This window comes from Rhyacophila brunnea, unplaced genomic scaffold, assembly GCF_057557595.1.
Source record: "Rhyacophila brunnea isolate RB1 unplaced genomic scaffold, BYU_Rbru_1.0 scaffold_16, whole genome shotgun sequence".
NCBI lineage: Eukaryota > Metazoa > Arthropoda > Insecta > Trichoptera > Rhyacophilidae > Rhyacophila > Rhyacophila brunnea.
The window spans coordinates 28,289,360-28,307,833 of NW_028232816.1; the positions used below are offsets into that span (position 1 = coordinate 28,289,360).

The 18,474-nt window shown below is 34.1% G+C and overlaps 2 protein-coding genes across 5 annotated transcripts in view; one reads left to right on the forward strand and one right to left on the reverse strand.

The window, feature by feature from the left end:
- Positions 1–2,956, reverse strand: part of Fcp1 (RNA polymerase II subunit A C-terminal domain phosphatase Fcp1) — a 28,242-nt gene extending 25,286 nt beyond the window's left edge. The window contains exons 1-4 of one of the 3 annotated variants that reach the window (XM_085944082.1): positions 2,739–2,956; positions 1,445–1,592; positions 1,025–1,162; positions 267–526 (exon numbers count right to left, since the gene is read on the reverse strand). In XM_085944082.1, the coding sequence (XP_085800208.1) occupies positions 267–526; positions 1,025–1,162; positions 1,445–1,592; positions 2,739–2,956 (764 nt within the window). Of the gene's footprint in view, positions 1–266; positions 527–1,024; positions 1,163–1,444; positions 1,593–2,171; positions 2,715–2,738 lie in introns of those variants that run through there. The other 2 variants (XM_085944083.1, XM_085944084.1) reach the window with 2 other exon arrangements.
- LOC147074592 (uncharacterized) lies at positions 2,850–17,478 on the forward strand. 2 transcript variants are annotated; one of them, XM_085944086.1, is made up of 6 exons: positions 2,850–3,227; positions 3,581–3,770; positions 12,545–12,753; positions 14,971–15,189; positions 15,401–15,555; positions 15,717–17,478. In XM_085944086.1, exons 1-6 carry the CDS (start codon positions 3,225–3,227, stop codon positions 15,985–15,987), a joined length of 1,047 nt encoding a protein of 348 aa, XP_085800212.1. In that variant the 5' UTR covers positions 2,850–3,224; the 3' UTR covers positions 15,988–17,478. The 2 variants fall into 2 exon arrangements, with proteins under 2 accessions (XP_085800212.1, XP_085800211.1); XM_085944085.1 differs by lacking the exon at positions 2,850–3,227 and having other exon boundaries at positions 3,397–3,770.
- Positions 17,479–18,474: the final 996 nt, after the last annotated feature.

Sequence of the window (18,474 nt, forward strand, 5' to 3'; positions counted from 1 at the left end):
TACATGCCAATTGCAAGACCATGTACCGTGATGAATGGAGAAAACTTGAGGAAGCCTTCATCCAGCAGTGGATGAAATTTTGTAGTCATTAACAGTTAGGACCGATGAACTGCCGGTTGAAAGTGTCCATTCCATAACATTTTTTCCTTGTTTTCAATCATATAAATCGAATCCGTTGTATGCAAGACAATATATACTCTCAGTGCTTTTAAATAATGTACATTATAATTACATTGCAAGCTGTAATGAATTAAATCATCAATCACCTTAAATTGGGCGTTTTAGTGTGAACATCGAAGCACTCATCTCTGGAGAGAATCCTGTGGGAGAAGAGCTCGGACTTTGGATCCAGAAGGGCGGCCACCTTGTGGGCGTAGGCTCTCGCGCCAAATGTGCAGATGTGGAGTTCATAGAGCGATCCGACGGCCTTGAGGAAGCCCGCCGTGCCCGGCCGGAGACGGGCGTGGTACCAGCGACCTCCGCTGCCGCCGCCCGCCCAGCCTCGCAGCTGAAAATGGTACACGTCCTGGAAACAATTACGTGAATTAACACACACGTGGATCGAGTGGAATCGTAGGATGCAAATCAAACCATACATTCTCATACGTCTGTAGAATGGAAAGAGCTACTTAAGTTAGTACGATATTCAGTTAGGTCGACCCTGTTTCTAAGAGGGAAATTATTTGATGCATGTAAGTAAATTTTACATTTTTTTTAGCTTTTTAAGAGGCCATGTACAGATGTATAATATTTTTAGTGTAACCTCATTTTTCCATACATGACTGTCCGCGGTAAGTGACCCTTTCATAGAAGCGGGGTTCACTGTTATATATAGTTTAATTAACTACAGTGACACTGCAATCACGATCGCTAAAATTAAACTGATACTTCCCTAATTGTTTGTTATAAAGATAATTGCCTAGTTGAGGATGAAGGGACAGCAATTGTCGCCGAGTGAGTTGTTGTTTTCAATTTAGCAATGTGAACAAGCAGCGTCGCATGTAAAGGAAAAGACTCAATTTACCTTGATGTTGGCGGGTATGTTGTCGTTGGTGGTGTGCACTAGTGTCTGGTCCAAGTCCACAAGAAGAACCAGCTTCCTGTCTTTCAACAGACGCTCGCTGTCTTCTCTGCCTAGCTTCTGGGCTAGTTCTTCGCTGACCTGATTAAAAACGCCACAAATTGATAACATATTTCAAGAATTCTGCATAAATCAGCAGAGCCGAATGTAGGCTTCTATAATATTAATAGTATCGACCGAGGGTACTTGATGGAATTCGAATTATAATGGATTTAAGTTTTGTACAATTCCATTTGAGTCGTTTTTTGCGACCTGGGTTTCGCCTTTCGGCATCTTCAGGCACACCGTTGTCAGTGTGCACTCATCATTCGTGATTGTGTACAGACTACTTACTCATCGAACATTATAATAGTTAATATGAACCTTGAGCTCAGGTATGGAATGGACCATAGGCACAGACGCGGCATTCAACTGTTGCTTGTCATCGCAGCGCAGATCTGCCCCGCACTCCGCGCACATATCCTTCATCACGGTGGGATGCGTACATGCTTCTAGCTCCAGTAAGGGGGCCCTGGAAATACATTTGAGATAATTAGCACCATATTTATAAGGTCTTCACCATAGCGTAGCATAGGTTGGGTTTTAAGAACAAATAATAAATTGTTTTTTGTCTTATTCGAGTCAGCCGGGTAAGGCCATAACTAACGGAAACCGCTGGTTGAAACTACTTAATGTTCCATCAGGCCGTCCAACCTGGTCGCCACAAAGGCCAATTATCTTACATTTAAAAAATTTGCGGTGTCTTACTGCAGGCGTGAAGATCTTCAAATCTTCAAATAATTTTTGCTATCCGTATGATAAGCTTCGTTTTTTTGTTATATTTATTAAATTCCTTTCTTTTTTTTGGGGAAGCCAGCGGCAAAAACTTTTGAAAATAGCCGATATACTGGATTATTTGTTAGGTTAGGTTAAGAGGTTAGGTTTTCATTCTTGAATGAATTTTACCAAAATCGGCTATGACAATAAGCGCGGTTGCCGCCTGGCTTCTCTATAACCAACTTGTGCCCTTTTTTTATTAATTTCTTTGTGCCTTTTTCTCTCCCCGGCACTTAACATTAGAGTAAAATCAGTAAACTAAGTCGAAGCTCACTTGAGAGCGTGGCGACCTCAGTCTCGGGTAACTGCTCCTGGGACATTACCAGGTGTAAACAACTATGCAGATGCGTCACATCAAACATAGTGTCTCGTGATACGCTCGATTAAAATCGAGTGTGGTGCGGGGTGGGTTTGGTTTGGAGGGCGTGTTTGTGTTGTTGTATTTACTACTTTTAAAAAGATCATCTTTATGAGGATTAGTTGTCAGCCATTCACACTTCCCAGAAAATACCCACATATTGGTTTGTATTGATGCTGTAAAGAGAATACATACCAGTTAGCTTCTAGTAACTATTCAAACCTAATAAATGATTAGTTTGAAAGTGGTGTGAAAATAATGTTAACATTGTAAGACGGCAAGTGAAAATAAATTCATGGATTTATGCATAGATAACAGAAGTACATATATGTTTAGATATTATGTTTTATGTCCTGAAACATGTTGTTACGTATAAACGTTTTGTTTGAGCACGTTTTCGTAATAAAATAAACAAAACATTGGTTTGCTAGTGTGCGATACAAATATGTCAATACACGTAAGCGCATAAATGACGTCACATACCCAGGCTGTACGATTTCCCCTTCCACCGCAGCCAAGGCCTTGACTGTGCCAGCCTCGTTCGCCTTGAATTTCAGCAATTCCACCCCGTTTTCACTGTCATATTTATACAATAGTATAATCTTTCCAATCGACACGAATATATCCTTTCTTACTTTCCATTTTACGATTTTTATGGATTTTCCCGGCGGAACCGATATCACCGCAGTTTTTTCGGCCATCTTGAACGGAAGTCGGGCCTAAACCTTTTTAAAAGACACGCTCCGATTGGACAGCGGCGTTACTCCATTGCCGCCACTTTTGAATGCTCCAATCAGATACAATTATGCTTAAGTACCAACTTCAGAATATTCGATTATTTTGATAATGACAGCAGTTAATACATTGATATTATTTCATCTTTTCAGGAAATACCACACGATATCGACAATATGAGGACGTGCAAAACAGACAAACCGTATTTAGGAAACTTTATAACACGGTGTTAATATGGTAAACGCACTTTTTTAAAAGAAAACTGAATTAATATTTTCTTATGAATGCCATAAAAATACAACGCACTGCAGTTGACATCCGTGGTCAACATACGAACTAGTTTTTTTTATTGCCAACTTGCGAATACGAAAAAACGGTAAAGAAACAATTTGAAAGTTCTATGTTGAAAGTGACATACTGTCTTTTGCGAGTAGTTGTTGTTTATTGTTCAATTTTATCGCTACAATTTTTCATATAGTCCTGTAGCGAATTTGGGACGTGTTATATTAATTATCAGTCCCTAAACGTGGAAGCAGAACATTTGTATTGTGTTTATAAACCGAAAATCTAATGGTACAATGGCTTTCAAGAAAAACTACGATTTGACGTTGCTAGATAGCAATTCTTTCGCCGCATCGCCGAGAGTTTCCAATCTCAGACGAAGTATCCACGGCCGAAAGAGATCATCACTGGTTCCACAATATGCAATTGATTTGAATTCTGCCGAAAATGTATCAGCTAATAAAATAGACGAACTTGACCAAGATGAGGCTTTGCTAAGTAAGTTATGAACATGTAAAACTTTTCAATTATACAACTATACCTATCGTAATTGTTTCCACTATCTTATTGAAAATTCAATGAGTAATAGGTATTATATTATAATCTCCGTTTAGGTCTCTTTAGCATGGCCCCCACATCCTGAAGCGGGCCCCCAGGTTTGGATCTTTGGCGGACCCCCCTACCTATCGCTAAAGATAAAGGCAGTGTGATGCTCTACAGTAGCGTTTTCCAAATGGCGTACGCGGTAAAATTAATGTGTATATTTTAATACATCTATTTGAATTATTGAGTTATCGACTATCGATATACAATTAAAAATTATATTGTACGACCACATAATTTTAAATAATAACATTGGAGATAAATAGCGCCACTTTATTTTATGATAAGAGAGAATTTGTGATGTGTGTTTATATCACTTATCTGGTCGACTCGTCACGCCGGGCCCCCAGGCTAGAGCCCTGTCAACCTCCCCTTTGTTGGGGCCATGCTCTTTAGTATCACTTGGGTAGTATGAGATGGTGCGATTTGTCTTTCAAGCGATGTGCCTACTAACAAACCGCCCTTTGGCTCAGGACGAATACGGGTGATCCACAGGAGAGAGGGGTGGAAAGGTTTTTTTGGGGGTGTTGTTTCAGGAGCAACACTGTTGAAGGTGAATTGATTGATTGAATAGGTACAAAATTTGTTGTATTACACATTGGATGTGCGTGAAAAAATACTTGTTGAAGAATGCGTTTTCATAGTTCGACGATGTCAGATCTGACTTCAAAAAGTATTCAGTTCATCTAAGTCAATGGAGTCTTGGGAGCCGTTAAGGCTATACTTCAGTTGAGGCATGGTCTAAAAAGATCGTGGCTACGCGATGCGCGGATTGTGCAAATGACACATGCCGAATGAAATATAATTTGTCATAATAATAATCAGCGGCGGCTGGTCTAACATCATGCAAGTGCACCGCACTGCTTGCATTGCTATGAAACATCGTTCAAAATCGTAAATCATATTTTTTCTTCATAGGTTTTTAATATTATCGCTCACTTATTGTAATGCAAACCACAAACCGATGTGCCCACATTCCCAATCGGCGATAATACGGGCACTATGCACCGTGTACGTCATCCTCGCTGAAATCGTTAGCGCTCCGACAATAATTTTGTTTACTTAAAATGAACCCAAAGCTTAGTATTAACTAAAGCCATTATAAAACAACTTAAACCGTGCTAATCACTTACGCCATGCGTAAATTCCAGAATATCGAGCGCCGACCGGGTAAAATGACATCATATTGTTCTGAGTAGAGAACAATTACAGATTTGAATTATGGTTTGTTATTATAGACGCCGCGACTTCACGCTCAAATTATGTTTAGTATCATATTTAGCAATCTCGTATGTAAAATGCCTGTTAAACTTAATACAATAGAATTCATTATTTTATAAATTTAAAATGGATAAGGAATATAATAGAATGTCGGTAAGATATTTTGATTTATGTGTACTGCAAATTAAATCAATGAAGATAAAAATAATTTTGGTACCTACCGCATTTCTGGAAAATTAATATTTCATTATCCTGTGTGTTGACTAAATGCGAAGTGATGTCGGTTATTTATAATAGGTATAAAAAATTATTAATTCATGAATTCTAGTGATAAGCTAATAAATCTTAATACTATTTCACAAAGTGCAGTTTCATAATAATCATTATTCATACAATGTACAAATTGCTAAAGATAATGTACTTATATAGAATAAGATGGCTTACGTTGAAAGTAAGAGGTATTTATCTACTATAAGAGATGCAATCGTTTCTTAAAATAAATCCAATAAAGATTTAAGTAACTCGCAACATGTTTTATTAAAAATATAAAATATACAGGTAATTTCCCAAATGTCAATAACGTTTTGTCAAATCAAAAATAAGGCCGAATTGATTTAATTTTTCAATAAGGTAGGTTTCCAGCGCACCCTCAAAAATTACAATTCAAAAAATCACCGGCCGCCACTGATAATAATAGTATACTAGCTGAGCCAGCTGGCTCTCGCCAGTCTGTCTCGCTAGGTCTTGCAGACAGACAGCTTTTCGTCATAATGACTTGGTGTTGGATTTTAATATAATAATTGTAAAGTGTCTATAGACGGCGCCATAGTTTTCCCTTCGGGATGGATTTTCATTCACGTCAGACAGTTAAAAATTTAGTTGATTTGTCAGTTTTACGATTTGCATGTCGTGCCAATACAAATTTGGAGTCATGTGCGTAGTCTATTCTGAAGTCTGGCCTTCTCAATATCGTCTGACACCATTTCAGGCTGCTAGGCCTAGAAGAACAGCTGGCAATCGCCGATTGCTACCACTGACATTTTAATTTTAATACAATATATGTGTAGGTATGTGCATTTAAATATGATAAAAAAATTATACATCTCAATCGTGATTATCATAAATAGCGATCCAATATAACCCGAATATTAATCTCTTTCGGGTCCCATTTACATAATAGAAAAATTCAGCTTAGCTTAGCAGCATAAAAAATAAATTTAAACATTATTTTGTTTCATTGTCCATAAAAAATAAATGCTTAGAGCCATAGAATAATATTTTAAAAATCATATTTTGTTTTAAAAATTGGATTTTGTTTTAAAAATTAACCTTAAACAATATAGTTTCCCGGTGCGGGACATTCATATCGAGACAAATGTTGATAAATAATGAAGCAATACATATTATATCTAATAAGAATAGTAATTTATAAGACCTAAAGATGTGGAATCAGCTTAAAAAGGCCTTCATCCAGCATTGGATTGATACAGGTTGATGACGATAATGACGATATAAATGGGTAGGTATATAAAATCACAAATTTAAAAAAATATTGCAGTTTATATGACCAAGAAGAGTAGAATTAGGTTGGGATAACCTTCATCCAGCAGTGGATTAATCTTGGTTGATGATGATAATGACGATATTATGAATGGGTAAATATCAGCAATTTTGATAAATATAGCAATTCATATGACCGACAGAAATTCAAACAACTTAGAGAGGCCTTCATCCACCGGTGGATTGATTCAGGCTCATAATGATAATGGAAATATAAATAGATATAATATAATATCACCGATTTTGATAAATACAGCAATTCAAATGACAAAGGAGTAGAATCAAGCTAGGGAGGTCTTTATTAAGCAGTGGATTGGTTTAGGTCGATGATGATGATGATGACAATATGAACATGTAAATAAATATAATATCACCGATTTTGATAAATACAGCAATTCATATGACAGAAAGGAGTAGAATTAGGCTAGGGAGGTATCTATTAAGCAGTGGATTGGTTCAGGTCGATGATGATGATAATGACGATATGAATATGTAGATAAATATAATATCACCGATTTTGATAAATACAGCAATGCATATGACAGAAAGGAGTAGAATCAGGCTAAGGAGGTCTTTAAGTAGTGGATTGGTTCAGGTTGATGATGATGATGATGATGACGATATGAATATGTAAATAAATATAATATCACCGATTTTGATAAATACAGAAATTCATATGACAGAAAGGAGTAGAATCAGGCTAGCGAGGTCTTTATTAAGCAGTGGATTGGTTCAGGTCGATGATGATGATGATGATGATGATGATAATGATGATAATGACGATATGAATATGTAGATAAATATAATATCACCGATTTTTATAAATAAATACAGCAGTTTATATGACAGAAAGGAGTAGAATCAAGCTAGGGAGGTCTTTATTAAGCAGTGGATTGGTTCAGGTCGATGATGATGATAATGACAATATGAATATGTAGATAAATATAATATCACCGATTTTCATAAATAAATACAGCAATTTATATGACAGAAAGGAGTAGAATCAGGCTAGGGAGGTCTTTATTAAGGCCTATGGGTTCATTCGTAAGAATCAAATTTGACGTAAGCGCCTCAACAATTAGCCATAAGCTTCAGCACATATCAAAGTAAAAAAACAAAAATCGCTTCGCTCAGCATCTCCAGGAGTAGATACGAAATCAGAGGTTTTAAAAGTGTTGAATTAATAATATTTTTTTTTCTAACATATTTTATAAACATTTTTGTGGTAGGTAGAATAAATTATAATAATAAATATAGTAGACCTCCAAATAAAAACCTCATATTATTGATATGCTGAATTTGTGAAGTGACACCTTTTCTTGAACCTATCATATTGTAGGTTCAAATTCAGTCCAAATATTTTTCAAAAAAAAATCTAATACTTATGTATGTTTCTGAGGTGTTTCAAATTGGTATATTATTTATATATATCGGTGTGTATGAATACAAAAGTTATTCATTTTTTCATGAGCTAACATTACAAATTATAAGTTTAAAACATTCACAAGATGGCATAAAAGATGTCTGTTATTATTGCGTTTTTATTGAATTATAAAAACATGACTCATAAAAGAAAGCAATTCAATGAATATTTGTCAAGGCACAATTTTTTTTAAATTTAGTACGCAACAATCAAGATTTAAGAAACCATTATTATAATAACGTGTATTTGACGGCAGTACGTTTTGGTCGCCGCGGAGGATTTCGGAACATTAGTGTATAGAAAATTAATAATTGGTTCTTTAATTAGTGTACAGGCTTAACGGTATGTAATGTATTAGAATAACTATTATAAATTATTATTTTTTAAATTTTTTTTCTTCTCTATTGATAGCATCTAATATAATTATTATATTGAGGGTTTCTTATATCCATCAACCGTGTTAGTCTAGGATCAACGAGTTCAGGCAATATACAATTCATATAAATCTTGTCAGTTGTGATGTAAAGAGTAATATTGTTTTTATTATTCAATGAACTAGGTTCTTACCTCATTATATTTTTTACTTGTGTTAAATAATTACTAATAAATGCCTAAGGTGATTCCATTCAATTCAACTCGGCATTAAATATATTAAATTCTAATGGATTTAAGTTTTGTACTATTTCATTTGAGTCGTTTTATGCGATCCTGGTTTCGCCTTTCGACATCGTCAGGCACTATGCGCACTCATCAAATACACACTGACAACGAAAGCAGCTAATTCTCACTTAACAATAAATTAATACAATAAAGTAAGGTAAAAACTTTATCACCTACCTATTAAGTCAAAGATCACTATGAAAAATTTAACATTCAATTAATTATGAATAGTTGAATTGTGGCAGTATGAAAAAAAAGATTTTACCACAAACCATCTGAAAAATACATATATCATAAAACATATACGTGATTTTGTGCCCCAAAAGACTTTTTTTATTATTTTAACGATTAATAAAATTGTGACACATGTTTCAGTGGCCATTACGATGACAGCATTCGAAAACGTATTTTACTTTAAATTTTCGGTACTGTTCGGTTAAAGCGGATACAGCGGAAAACGCATTTTGATAATGCCAATAAACATACTCCTGGATACGTACGTCCCTTTGAAAATAACAAAACATGGCCACCCAGGTACATAAAAACTGTATTAAGTACATGCAAAGTTTTTCAAATCGCTTAAAGCCTAACCAAGTAGGTACATATTTATCAAAACAATTAAAGTCCACCTATATTTTATCTAAACTGCTCAAGACCAAAATATTTTTTTTTTATAAATGGGTCACCGAACGAATACCTTCAGTACTTCCTTGTAGCCATCGTGGTTGTTAGATTCAATTATCTTACAATATCTCACATGCTGCAACCATTTCAATTACAAGATAATAAATAATATAATAAATATAATAAAACTACATTTTTTTCAGTTTGACATTCAGTGGTACTATAATATGATGTTTGATATTTTAGTCAACACAAATTATAGCACCTGGCATGCGTCCTGTGTTTGGAATAGAACGATACAAATAATTGCGACTTGCCAATTTGATTGTTACTGCAAAGAGAGTAGAGGTCATTTTTCCATCAGTCAAATAATATTGCTTCGGACTAAATTTTGGGAAAAAAAAAGACGTCCTTACCCGTTGAAATTCCAGATCGTACTAACCATGTACTAACGTTAGAAATAAGAAATTAGAAAAACTGTATGGATTAATCGATCAAATGGTCTCTTTTTGTTAATTTTGCAAAATAATTATATTTCTAAATTGTCTGAAAACAGGATAAATACATGAAAATGTACGACGTGTTTTGGTAATATAGCGTCACTAATTGTACCGAATTTATGGGGTTTTATTTATTTTTTTATTATAAATTATTATTTATAGTATTACGGAAATGTTATATTATAATAAAAAAATATTTTTATTGTGCAGTATATATTATTTTGTGAGAAAAAATCATTCAAAATTGGCTGATGTATACTCAAACTAAAATGGCTTTAAAATCTTTATTTTTCTGAAATTAAAAAAAGTACGTGGGTTAATCAATGAAATATATTGTATTACCCATTTCTCTCATACAATATATACCTGCAAAACTATTATTAAGTTCAACATTCATTGTGGCGTTACAGTCGTTTTGACCAATTTCGCAGAACCAATGACACAGAACGTTTTAGTTGAATACTATTTATTAGATTTTAAATAAATGAAGAGTTTATTGTGTATCAATTCGTTTTAAACATGCTTATCATTTCCGCGATTCCGAGAAGACAGGAAAAAACGGGTCCTTAAGCAGTGGATTGGTTCAGGTCGATGATGATGATGATGACGATATGAATATGTAGATAAATATAATATCACCGATTTTGATAAATACAGCAATTCATATGACAGAAAGGAGTAGAATCAAGCTAGGGAGGTCTTTATTAAGCAGTGGATTGGTTCAGGTCGATGATGATGATAATGATAATGACGATATGAATATGTAGATAAATATAATATCACCGATTTTGATAAATACAGAAATTAAATGACAGAAAGGAGTAGAATCAGGCTAGGGAGGTCTTTATTAAGCAGTGTATTGGTTCAGGTCGATGTGATGATGATGATGATGATGACATTATGAATATGTAGATAAATATAGTATCACCGATTTTGATAAATACAGCAACTCATATGACAGAAAGGAGTAGATTCGGGCTAGGGACGCCATTATCCAACAGTGGATTGGTTCAAGTCGATGATGATAAGATGGATAGAAATATGTATAATATCACAAATTCGTTGAACTAATAGTAGTAGAATCAGGTTGCGGAATCTTCATCCAGCAGTGGATTGATCCTGGTTGATGATGATGATGATTATGATGACGATATGAATATGTAGATAAATAACATTAGAAATTCAATACTGTCAAGAATACAATCAACGTAGAGAGGCCTTCATCCAGCAGTGGATTTATTGAGGCTCGTGATAATAATGGCATTATATATAGATAGGTAGATAATAATATAATATCACTGATTTTGATAAATATAACAATTCATGTGTAAGTAAGGAGTCAAATAAGGCTGAGGAGGCCTTCATCCAGCAGTGGATAGGTCAAGATTGATGATGATAGGGACGATAAAAATAGGTAGATATTATACAATATGACTCATTTTGATAACTATAACAATTCGTATCAATTTCTTTCATTGTTTGCAATGGCAACTTTGTTAGTTTAATATGTCTATATTGTGATCTATGGGCCTAGGTAATTATTCAATAAAAAAAATAGTGCGTAACAGCCACAAAGAAGTATTTAAAAAAATCAAATTTGGAATATCATGTTATCTATGAAATGGCGGACAGTGGCGCACGCCGCTGTCAGAAGATATTATACGTAGTGAATTGTACCAATATTATGGTTTTTTCACCGGAAAAAAGTGCGCCAATGCCTACATTACGATATTTGAATAAAAATAATCGATTCCGTTTGTCAATTAAAGGATGAGAAGGTCTTAAGCGACGAAGACGTCATTCTGCTGTACGTTAAATGAAATATGGCGAATCGTATACGGTATGTAAGAAAATATCGGATATAAACGTCACGTACCTGTAAAATCATTGAAAATTTCTGAAATGTGGTCAATTCAAACGGTAGATGAATCGGTAGCGCACATTTCGAAGTGGAGATGTAAAAATAACAATAAAATGTCGCTTAAATGAGCCGTTAGTGAATTTTCCAATATCTCTTAGGATAATAATATATAGGAGATTCATTGACATGTTTTATTTTTTAAGTTCTATATTATAATATATAATATTAAAGTTTTTTAGTCATCTTTACACGATTTAAGAATATTTTCATCCAACGCCATGACAAAACAAATCGACGTTCACACACCTCGACTGTCGGTCTCCGATTGACGACTAGTGAGAAATTTCGTCGCACCTACTGTTGAAAATTATTTGCCATTTCACTGAAGTACACTCTTAACTGAAATCTGTGAGTAATTGATTTTACGATCTCGTGCAGACGGGAGACAAATCCAGAGTGGTACCATCATAAAAAGAAGGTATTACTATCCAGCATCCATCTCTTCAATCTACATTGTTTTATTCTTAGTCTTGTCCAGACTAAGATATATTTATATGTGAGCAACATTTTCCATCTATTGTAGTACACACAAAAACATGAACATTTGTATCAAAACATTTCCAAAGATGACAACAACACTGATGTACTTACAGGACCGACATTAATGGAAATCAATGATCCATTATACGGCATTTCGCTTTATGGCCAACTTTCCACAAACGTATTTCGGATGTAAAGCAATGTGTATAGTCGAAGCTAATTGTGATTGTAAGTATTATTAAGATAATAATATACCTATGATGTGTACTTTCTTTTTCAGTTTTTATGAACAATCCTTCGTCGAACATATGCCGAGTCTCCCCATTACACGGCTTCAAATACGACAAAATAAAATTCAAACAATATGCGTTGAAAATCAAACAACACATAGCCGCAAATGTGAAAACTAATACGAATGTGAAATATACCGTAGATATAAATGTTATCGAAAACCTCAAACTGGAAAAGCAGCATTCGGATGCTTTTAAGGTAATTTTACATTATTGTCTTATGTCCAAATTACACGCAGACTCTATAGCGCGAAATATATTACGGTGCATGTCGCGGATTATCACGTGACGTCACTGTAAGCTGCCGCTACGGGAATAAGGTGTGTGATGTCATTTTTCTTGGCGTTTAAAATGTCATCAGACTGATGGTGTCATCCCGTAGCACATTTTGAACCTTTAAAAAAATGTTTGTCAGTTGGCAAAATCTGCCGAAATCACCAAAACAACAATGAGGTCACCCCACGTTGAACCACACTGCATCGACACCTGCATGACGTTTTGAATGTTTTTATCATTTTCTAGATGTCTAGACTTTTTCGAATCATGTCAAAATCAGGTTTTTTGTTTTTAGTGGTTGGCACTTTGTATTTTCTATAAGAAATTATTATTATCTATGTTAAATTAATATTATATTAATAAAGTCTAATTTCTATTATCTATAGTCTGCAGGTTGGGCTCTGTTCAAAATAGTATCTATGGATATAATATTGCAAGTAATTTTAACGTACGCACACGTAGAAACTGTTACTTAGAAAATTAATTTAAATTAGTATGAATAATTGCAGTCGAACTTGGTTATTACGATCACGGAAATAGCGAGATCTCGGATGTAATGAGGAAACATTCGTTGACATTTTAGTTTATGATTTTCTCCATACATTTATTCATTTTTATAACGAGCTACTTCTCTGGTATACCGAGCAAAACTGTTAATGTGTTGATCGTTTAAAAACATTTTCGACCCTAAGCAATAAAATCCGACCGCGCAGTTAACTAGACCGATGCTGCCGGAATCGGATTACGTTTATGACACTAGTTAAGTATCTAAGTACCTAATTGGTGTTTTCGCCGACAACATTGAAGAAGTATCCATGCATATGGTTGAAATTGCATGTAAAAAATCCAAGCGTTGTGAAGTCAGTAGGTACCTACCAGCGCCGGCGGCTCATCACTTCATTACAATAAACAACTTCTTTTGTAGTTTATGAATGTTGTTGTTTCGGGGATTTTTACGATGGTTTTAAGATTTTTTATGTTCTATGCTTAAATAGAACATGGCGTGAAAAAATTTATATAACAATATAACAAATAATGCTTATAACTAGCAAATTCAGTCGGTCCCATCTTCCTCTTAATAACCAAGTTCGACTGTAATAATAATTCAAAATACTAAGTAATACATTGGAGTTGGCACTCTCTATAATTGAATTTAGAGAGGTGGTGATCGTTCAAAATATTCTGCAAAATGACGAAATCATAGACAAAATTTGTCACCGTGACAGTGACGTGACATGCATCTCGATTTGATCACAACTTTGGGCTCCAACTGACTGTCTCGCCCCATTTAAAAATGTGGTTAGGTACATGTAAAATGTTTGTATTACAGTTCGCCGTATCTCAGTATACAGTAAGTGTCATACCAGAAAGAGAAAAAATAAAGTCCGTGAAGCATTGCGGACAATATGAACGTTGATTTGATAGGTACGACAGCCTACTTTTGATTCATTCAGAATTTTATATACATTATATTATACAATATGATTGTATTTCTAATTTAATTGCCTTCCTATTCTCTTTCTTTTGTGTTCTGGTCATTTTTATTACGTATTTTTTTATCATTTTATTTTAGACATGAATTTGATCTCAATACTATACGGCCATCTATTTCCGATCCAACAGCTCACGGTGAATTGTGAATGGCCAACTGCATACGTACAAATTTCCGGACACGGAGAAATGTCACTTTTATTTTACATACATAATGGAAAAAAAATGCACTGAACGGGACTTGAACCCGCAACCATCGGAATCCTGACAGTGTGCTAAACCAAATAATGAATGAATGCGACGATTAATCTTGCTGAAATTCCTTTTGAATCATTCGAAAAAGATTTCATTTACAGAATATTGAAAATTTTTACAACCGCATATTTAGTGGATTCACTCGACTCAGTTACCTTGTGGATCCCCATACACTATTAATCTTTAGCTGCTCAAATAATTGAATGCAGTCTGAAAACTTTGTTTTCCACTGCTCTAAGACCATAGCCCACAGAAGGCGGCCGAACTTGGCAGGATTACTACGCTAAGTGTACGCTGAACAATACCATATAAACCCTTCGCGAATTCCAAGTGTGGTGTAGGATAATTTTTCGACCATTATTTTAATGTACATATTTTTCTTCTGCTTCTGTAGGTATCGGTTTGGGGCACTGCAAGCGACACCGATGACAGCATCAAATTTGTATACCGAGGAGTCTTCTTCTCGTGGGGCTTCTACGCTGTCAGTGAGGAACGTAACGTGACACATCTTCCGCTCTTGCTAGACTACGGACAGGCCCGAGTGGGCGCGGCCGTGCGAGACATGATGATGAAACTTTTTGACTGCGTGGTGGCACCGTTATCTTTCACTCAGGTCAGCATTTATAGTATAACCTCGATAATTCGAAATCCAAGAGCCCCGAAAATTTGATTTTGAATTAGCAGAAATCTCGTCAATTTGTATGGGGATGATGTAGTAGGTATTGAAAAATAGTGTTACGTGGTATTTACCAGTAGCCTAAGAATCTGCCAATGGCATTTGAACATAAAAAAGGAAAATAATATGTCTCATGACTTGTTCACAGACCGATTTGCTGCTGTTTGGTGCCCTGATTAGCAGCTTTGCCCCCACTCAAGGGGCGAAACCTGTCACTTTTGTCTACAGAGTGCCGCGGACGAAATTTGCAACCAAGATTGAAATATCTATGGAAGCAGATGAAATACACAAAATGTGGATGCGGTAGGTTTTTTTTTTTAACATTTGGGTAATTCAAAAAGCCAATGGATGAAGTCCGTGAAATCATAATAATTTTGTGTTATTTTTATTCTTATGTATGTATGTTTGCATCGCTGGATCATGTTGTGAATAATGCTCAATTTAAAAAAATCTATTTGTTGCAGTTGTTTTCCAAGAGATGGTGAACCAACGATCTACGGGGGGCGCAGCTCATGTGACCTCTATTCCCTATTTCAAAAACATGTGAAATCTTATTACGGTATTGATGTAACATGCTTCGAATTGACCCACCTGAACTACCCGAGCATAAGATTACAAAGTAAAGGAATATTGAAACTGAACGATCTGAAGACATCCAAGGTGGTTTTGAGGATACTCGGTGAAATGTCCGTCATTCTGAAGGGGACGGTTCCCAAATTGGATACGGATTATTGATAAAGTAAATTGACCCTATTCATAGTCTTTTTACGTGTTATATAGCCAATTTTTGAGCGTTTTTCTTATGAGTCGAAATGGATACATACTGTAAACAAATCCAGTAATGATTGTTATGAATGTCATTTACTCTTTTCGGACAAAACAAAATTCTATTGAATACCGATTATCTAGGCAAACACGAAAGACTAGCAGTATTACAAACATTTTATTTTAAATCATTCAAACTATTGAAACTAGTTGGATATTTATTTATTGTGCACTGGCATCAACTAAAGTAGTGTTGCAATATTTGTAATTCAAGTAGTACGTATTGTCCAAATGGATGCATGTATCCACCATGCGTGCATATATTCAAATAAACCGTTAGATTATTTTAAATTTATCTTAACTGTAATTTGTATTTATTCAATGTATTTTGTGCAGTTTATGTACTTCTATCATTGAATGTCAATTTTAAAATGGCAGCACTTTTGATTGCCAAAGGGTACATTGCCATGTTATTTATTATTTTTTTAAACTCAACCATGCATAAGGTTGATAATTAAGTTATTTTTATAAAACGTCAATATCTTTGCATTCGGCCTGAAGATTTTGTGCAGAATTATGTTACATTTAACATTAAATATTCTGATATAATAAAACAATACCGAATAACTTTCGATAAATATTTGCGTGACATTCGTCACACTTTCCAATTAAATTCTGCATATAGGGTAGGGTATTTGATTTTTACCTTGAGGTGTGTTACTTTCAATTTATTATGCATCTGACACCATCGACAATTATATCATTGTCTATTAAATGTTCTTGTTATTAGTCAAGAACAAGGTCCTCAATTTGAATATTTTTTATCTATTATGGTTTGTCTTAGGCAGAGTTTAATTGAAAATAAAAAACTAACCAATCAGATCTGCAATTTGTATTCATAGTTCAATGAAAACAAATTGTAAGTATGATTGGCAAAGTTCAGTGTGCGCTATTTATGTCAGATCTCCACAGCCTACCTTCACTCTTCGCCACTGAAACATACTACATAAGCGTGAGGTTCAATAGTTTTGGCACAAAATAAAACATAATGGGAGAACACAGATCCACATTTTTAAATTTGTTTTATGGGCGTACCTAATTTTCACAGCACATAAATTATGAAAACATTTAAAAATTTTATATTGTATTTTATATTGTATTTTTATTGAAGCAGAGGAAAATGCAAAGTAACATGTAAATGAATGATTGATATTTTTTCTTAATTAATGTACATCAAAAGAATCCTTGGATTTGTATTCAAATATTATTTTATTTGTAGCCTTTTACGATTCATGTTTTACAAATTTCGTATAAAAATTAACAATGGTAAATGAAGCTTACTAACACGACTTTATTAACTTAAAAAATACTGTGAGTATGTAAAAGATGACCTATTCAAGAATATATTTAAGTAAGTTATTGAAACCATTCTTTTAATAAATATTTTCCACATAAATTGTTTGTGCTTGTATTTCATTTTCATTCTTGTCCACCATAAATAATCACTGAATATTCACGATATGGTACAAAAAATTATAGCACACAATCAAATTAATAGGGTAATGTTTCCATATTTAAGAAATTAAGTATAGTAATACACTGGAGTTATATTGAGATAGAAAAGTTCATACAATTACATGCTAAACGGACAATATAACAAAGTTAACGTCTTGAGGACACGAAGACTCGGATTGTTAGATGCGATGGATGACACGTGCAGATTTGCGAAATACTTTTGCATTTTAGGTGGTTATTTCCATAATTTTTAATGTTTTGCCAGTGGCTCGCTGGTTTTAGAAGTTGTCAGGTGTATTTTTAGATGTAGGTATCTGAAATGGCAGTAAAATACTATTCATTTGTATAATCAATAATAACCTCAGGACCCTAGTAATGAATATTTTTAGGTATCTGTAAACATCAAAATCTCTATATCATATTATCTTACCTTTACCTATTTTTAAAGGTTTAGATTATATCGAGTGCTTAAAGTCAGACAACGTTATCTACAAAAAAGTGTTTTTTTTTTTTTTTTAGATAACGTTATTTTACATTTACGGCTACATGCTAGTCAAACAACATTATGTCAATCTTTTCTAATTTCTTATTAAATCGTCAGTAAAGTTTAACGCTAATTACATAAGTTACCCTTGTTTTCATATTTTTTAAAAACTATCCCTATAAATTTTAACATCATCATAAGCAAGATAAATGTACAGTACACAATAAATTATAAAATATTAACATTAGGTTTTAAATAAACATTTCCCTTGTTAAGTTACAAGAATCTAAAATAACGATTTTTGGCTCTCCTGTAAAGTTGCACTTTTGTAGATAGTGTTGTTTGACACTAAGCCCTCGATATGTACCAACCTATTATAATATTTTTGCTATAAAATATTAATATTTTAGAGATTTTTATATACATTGGTAGATACTGTTTTTTCCATATACATATTT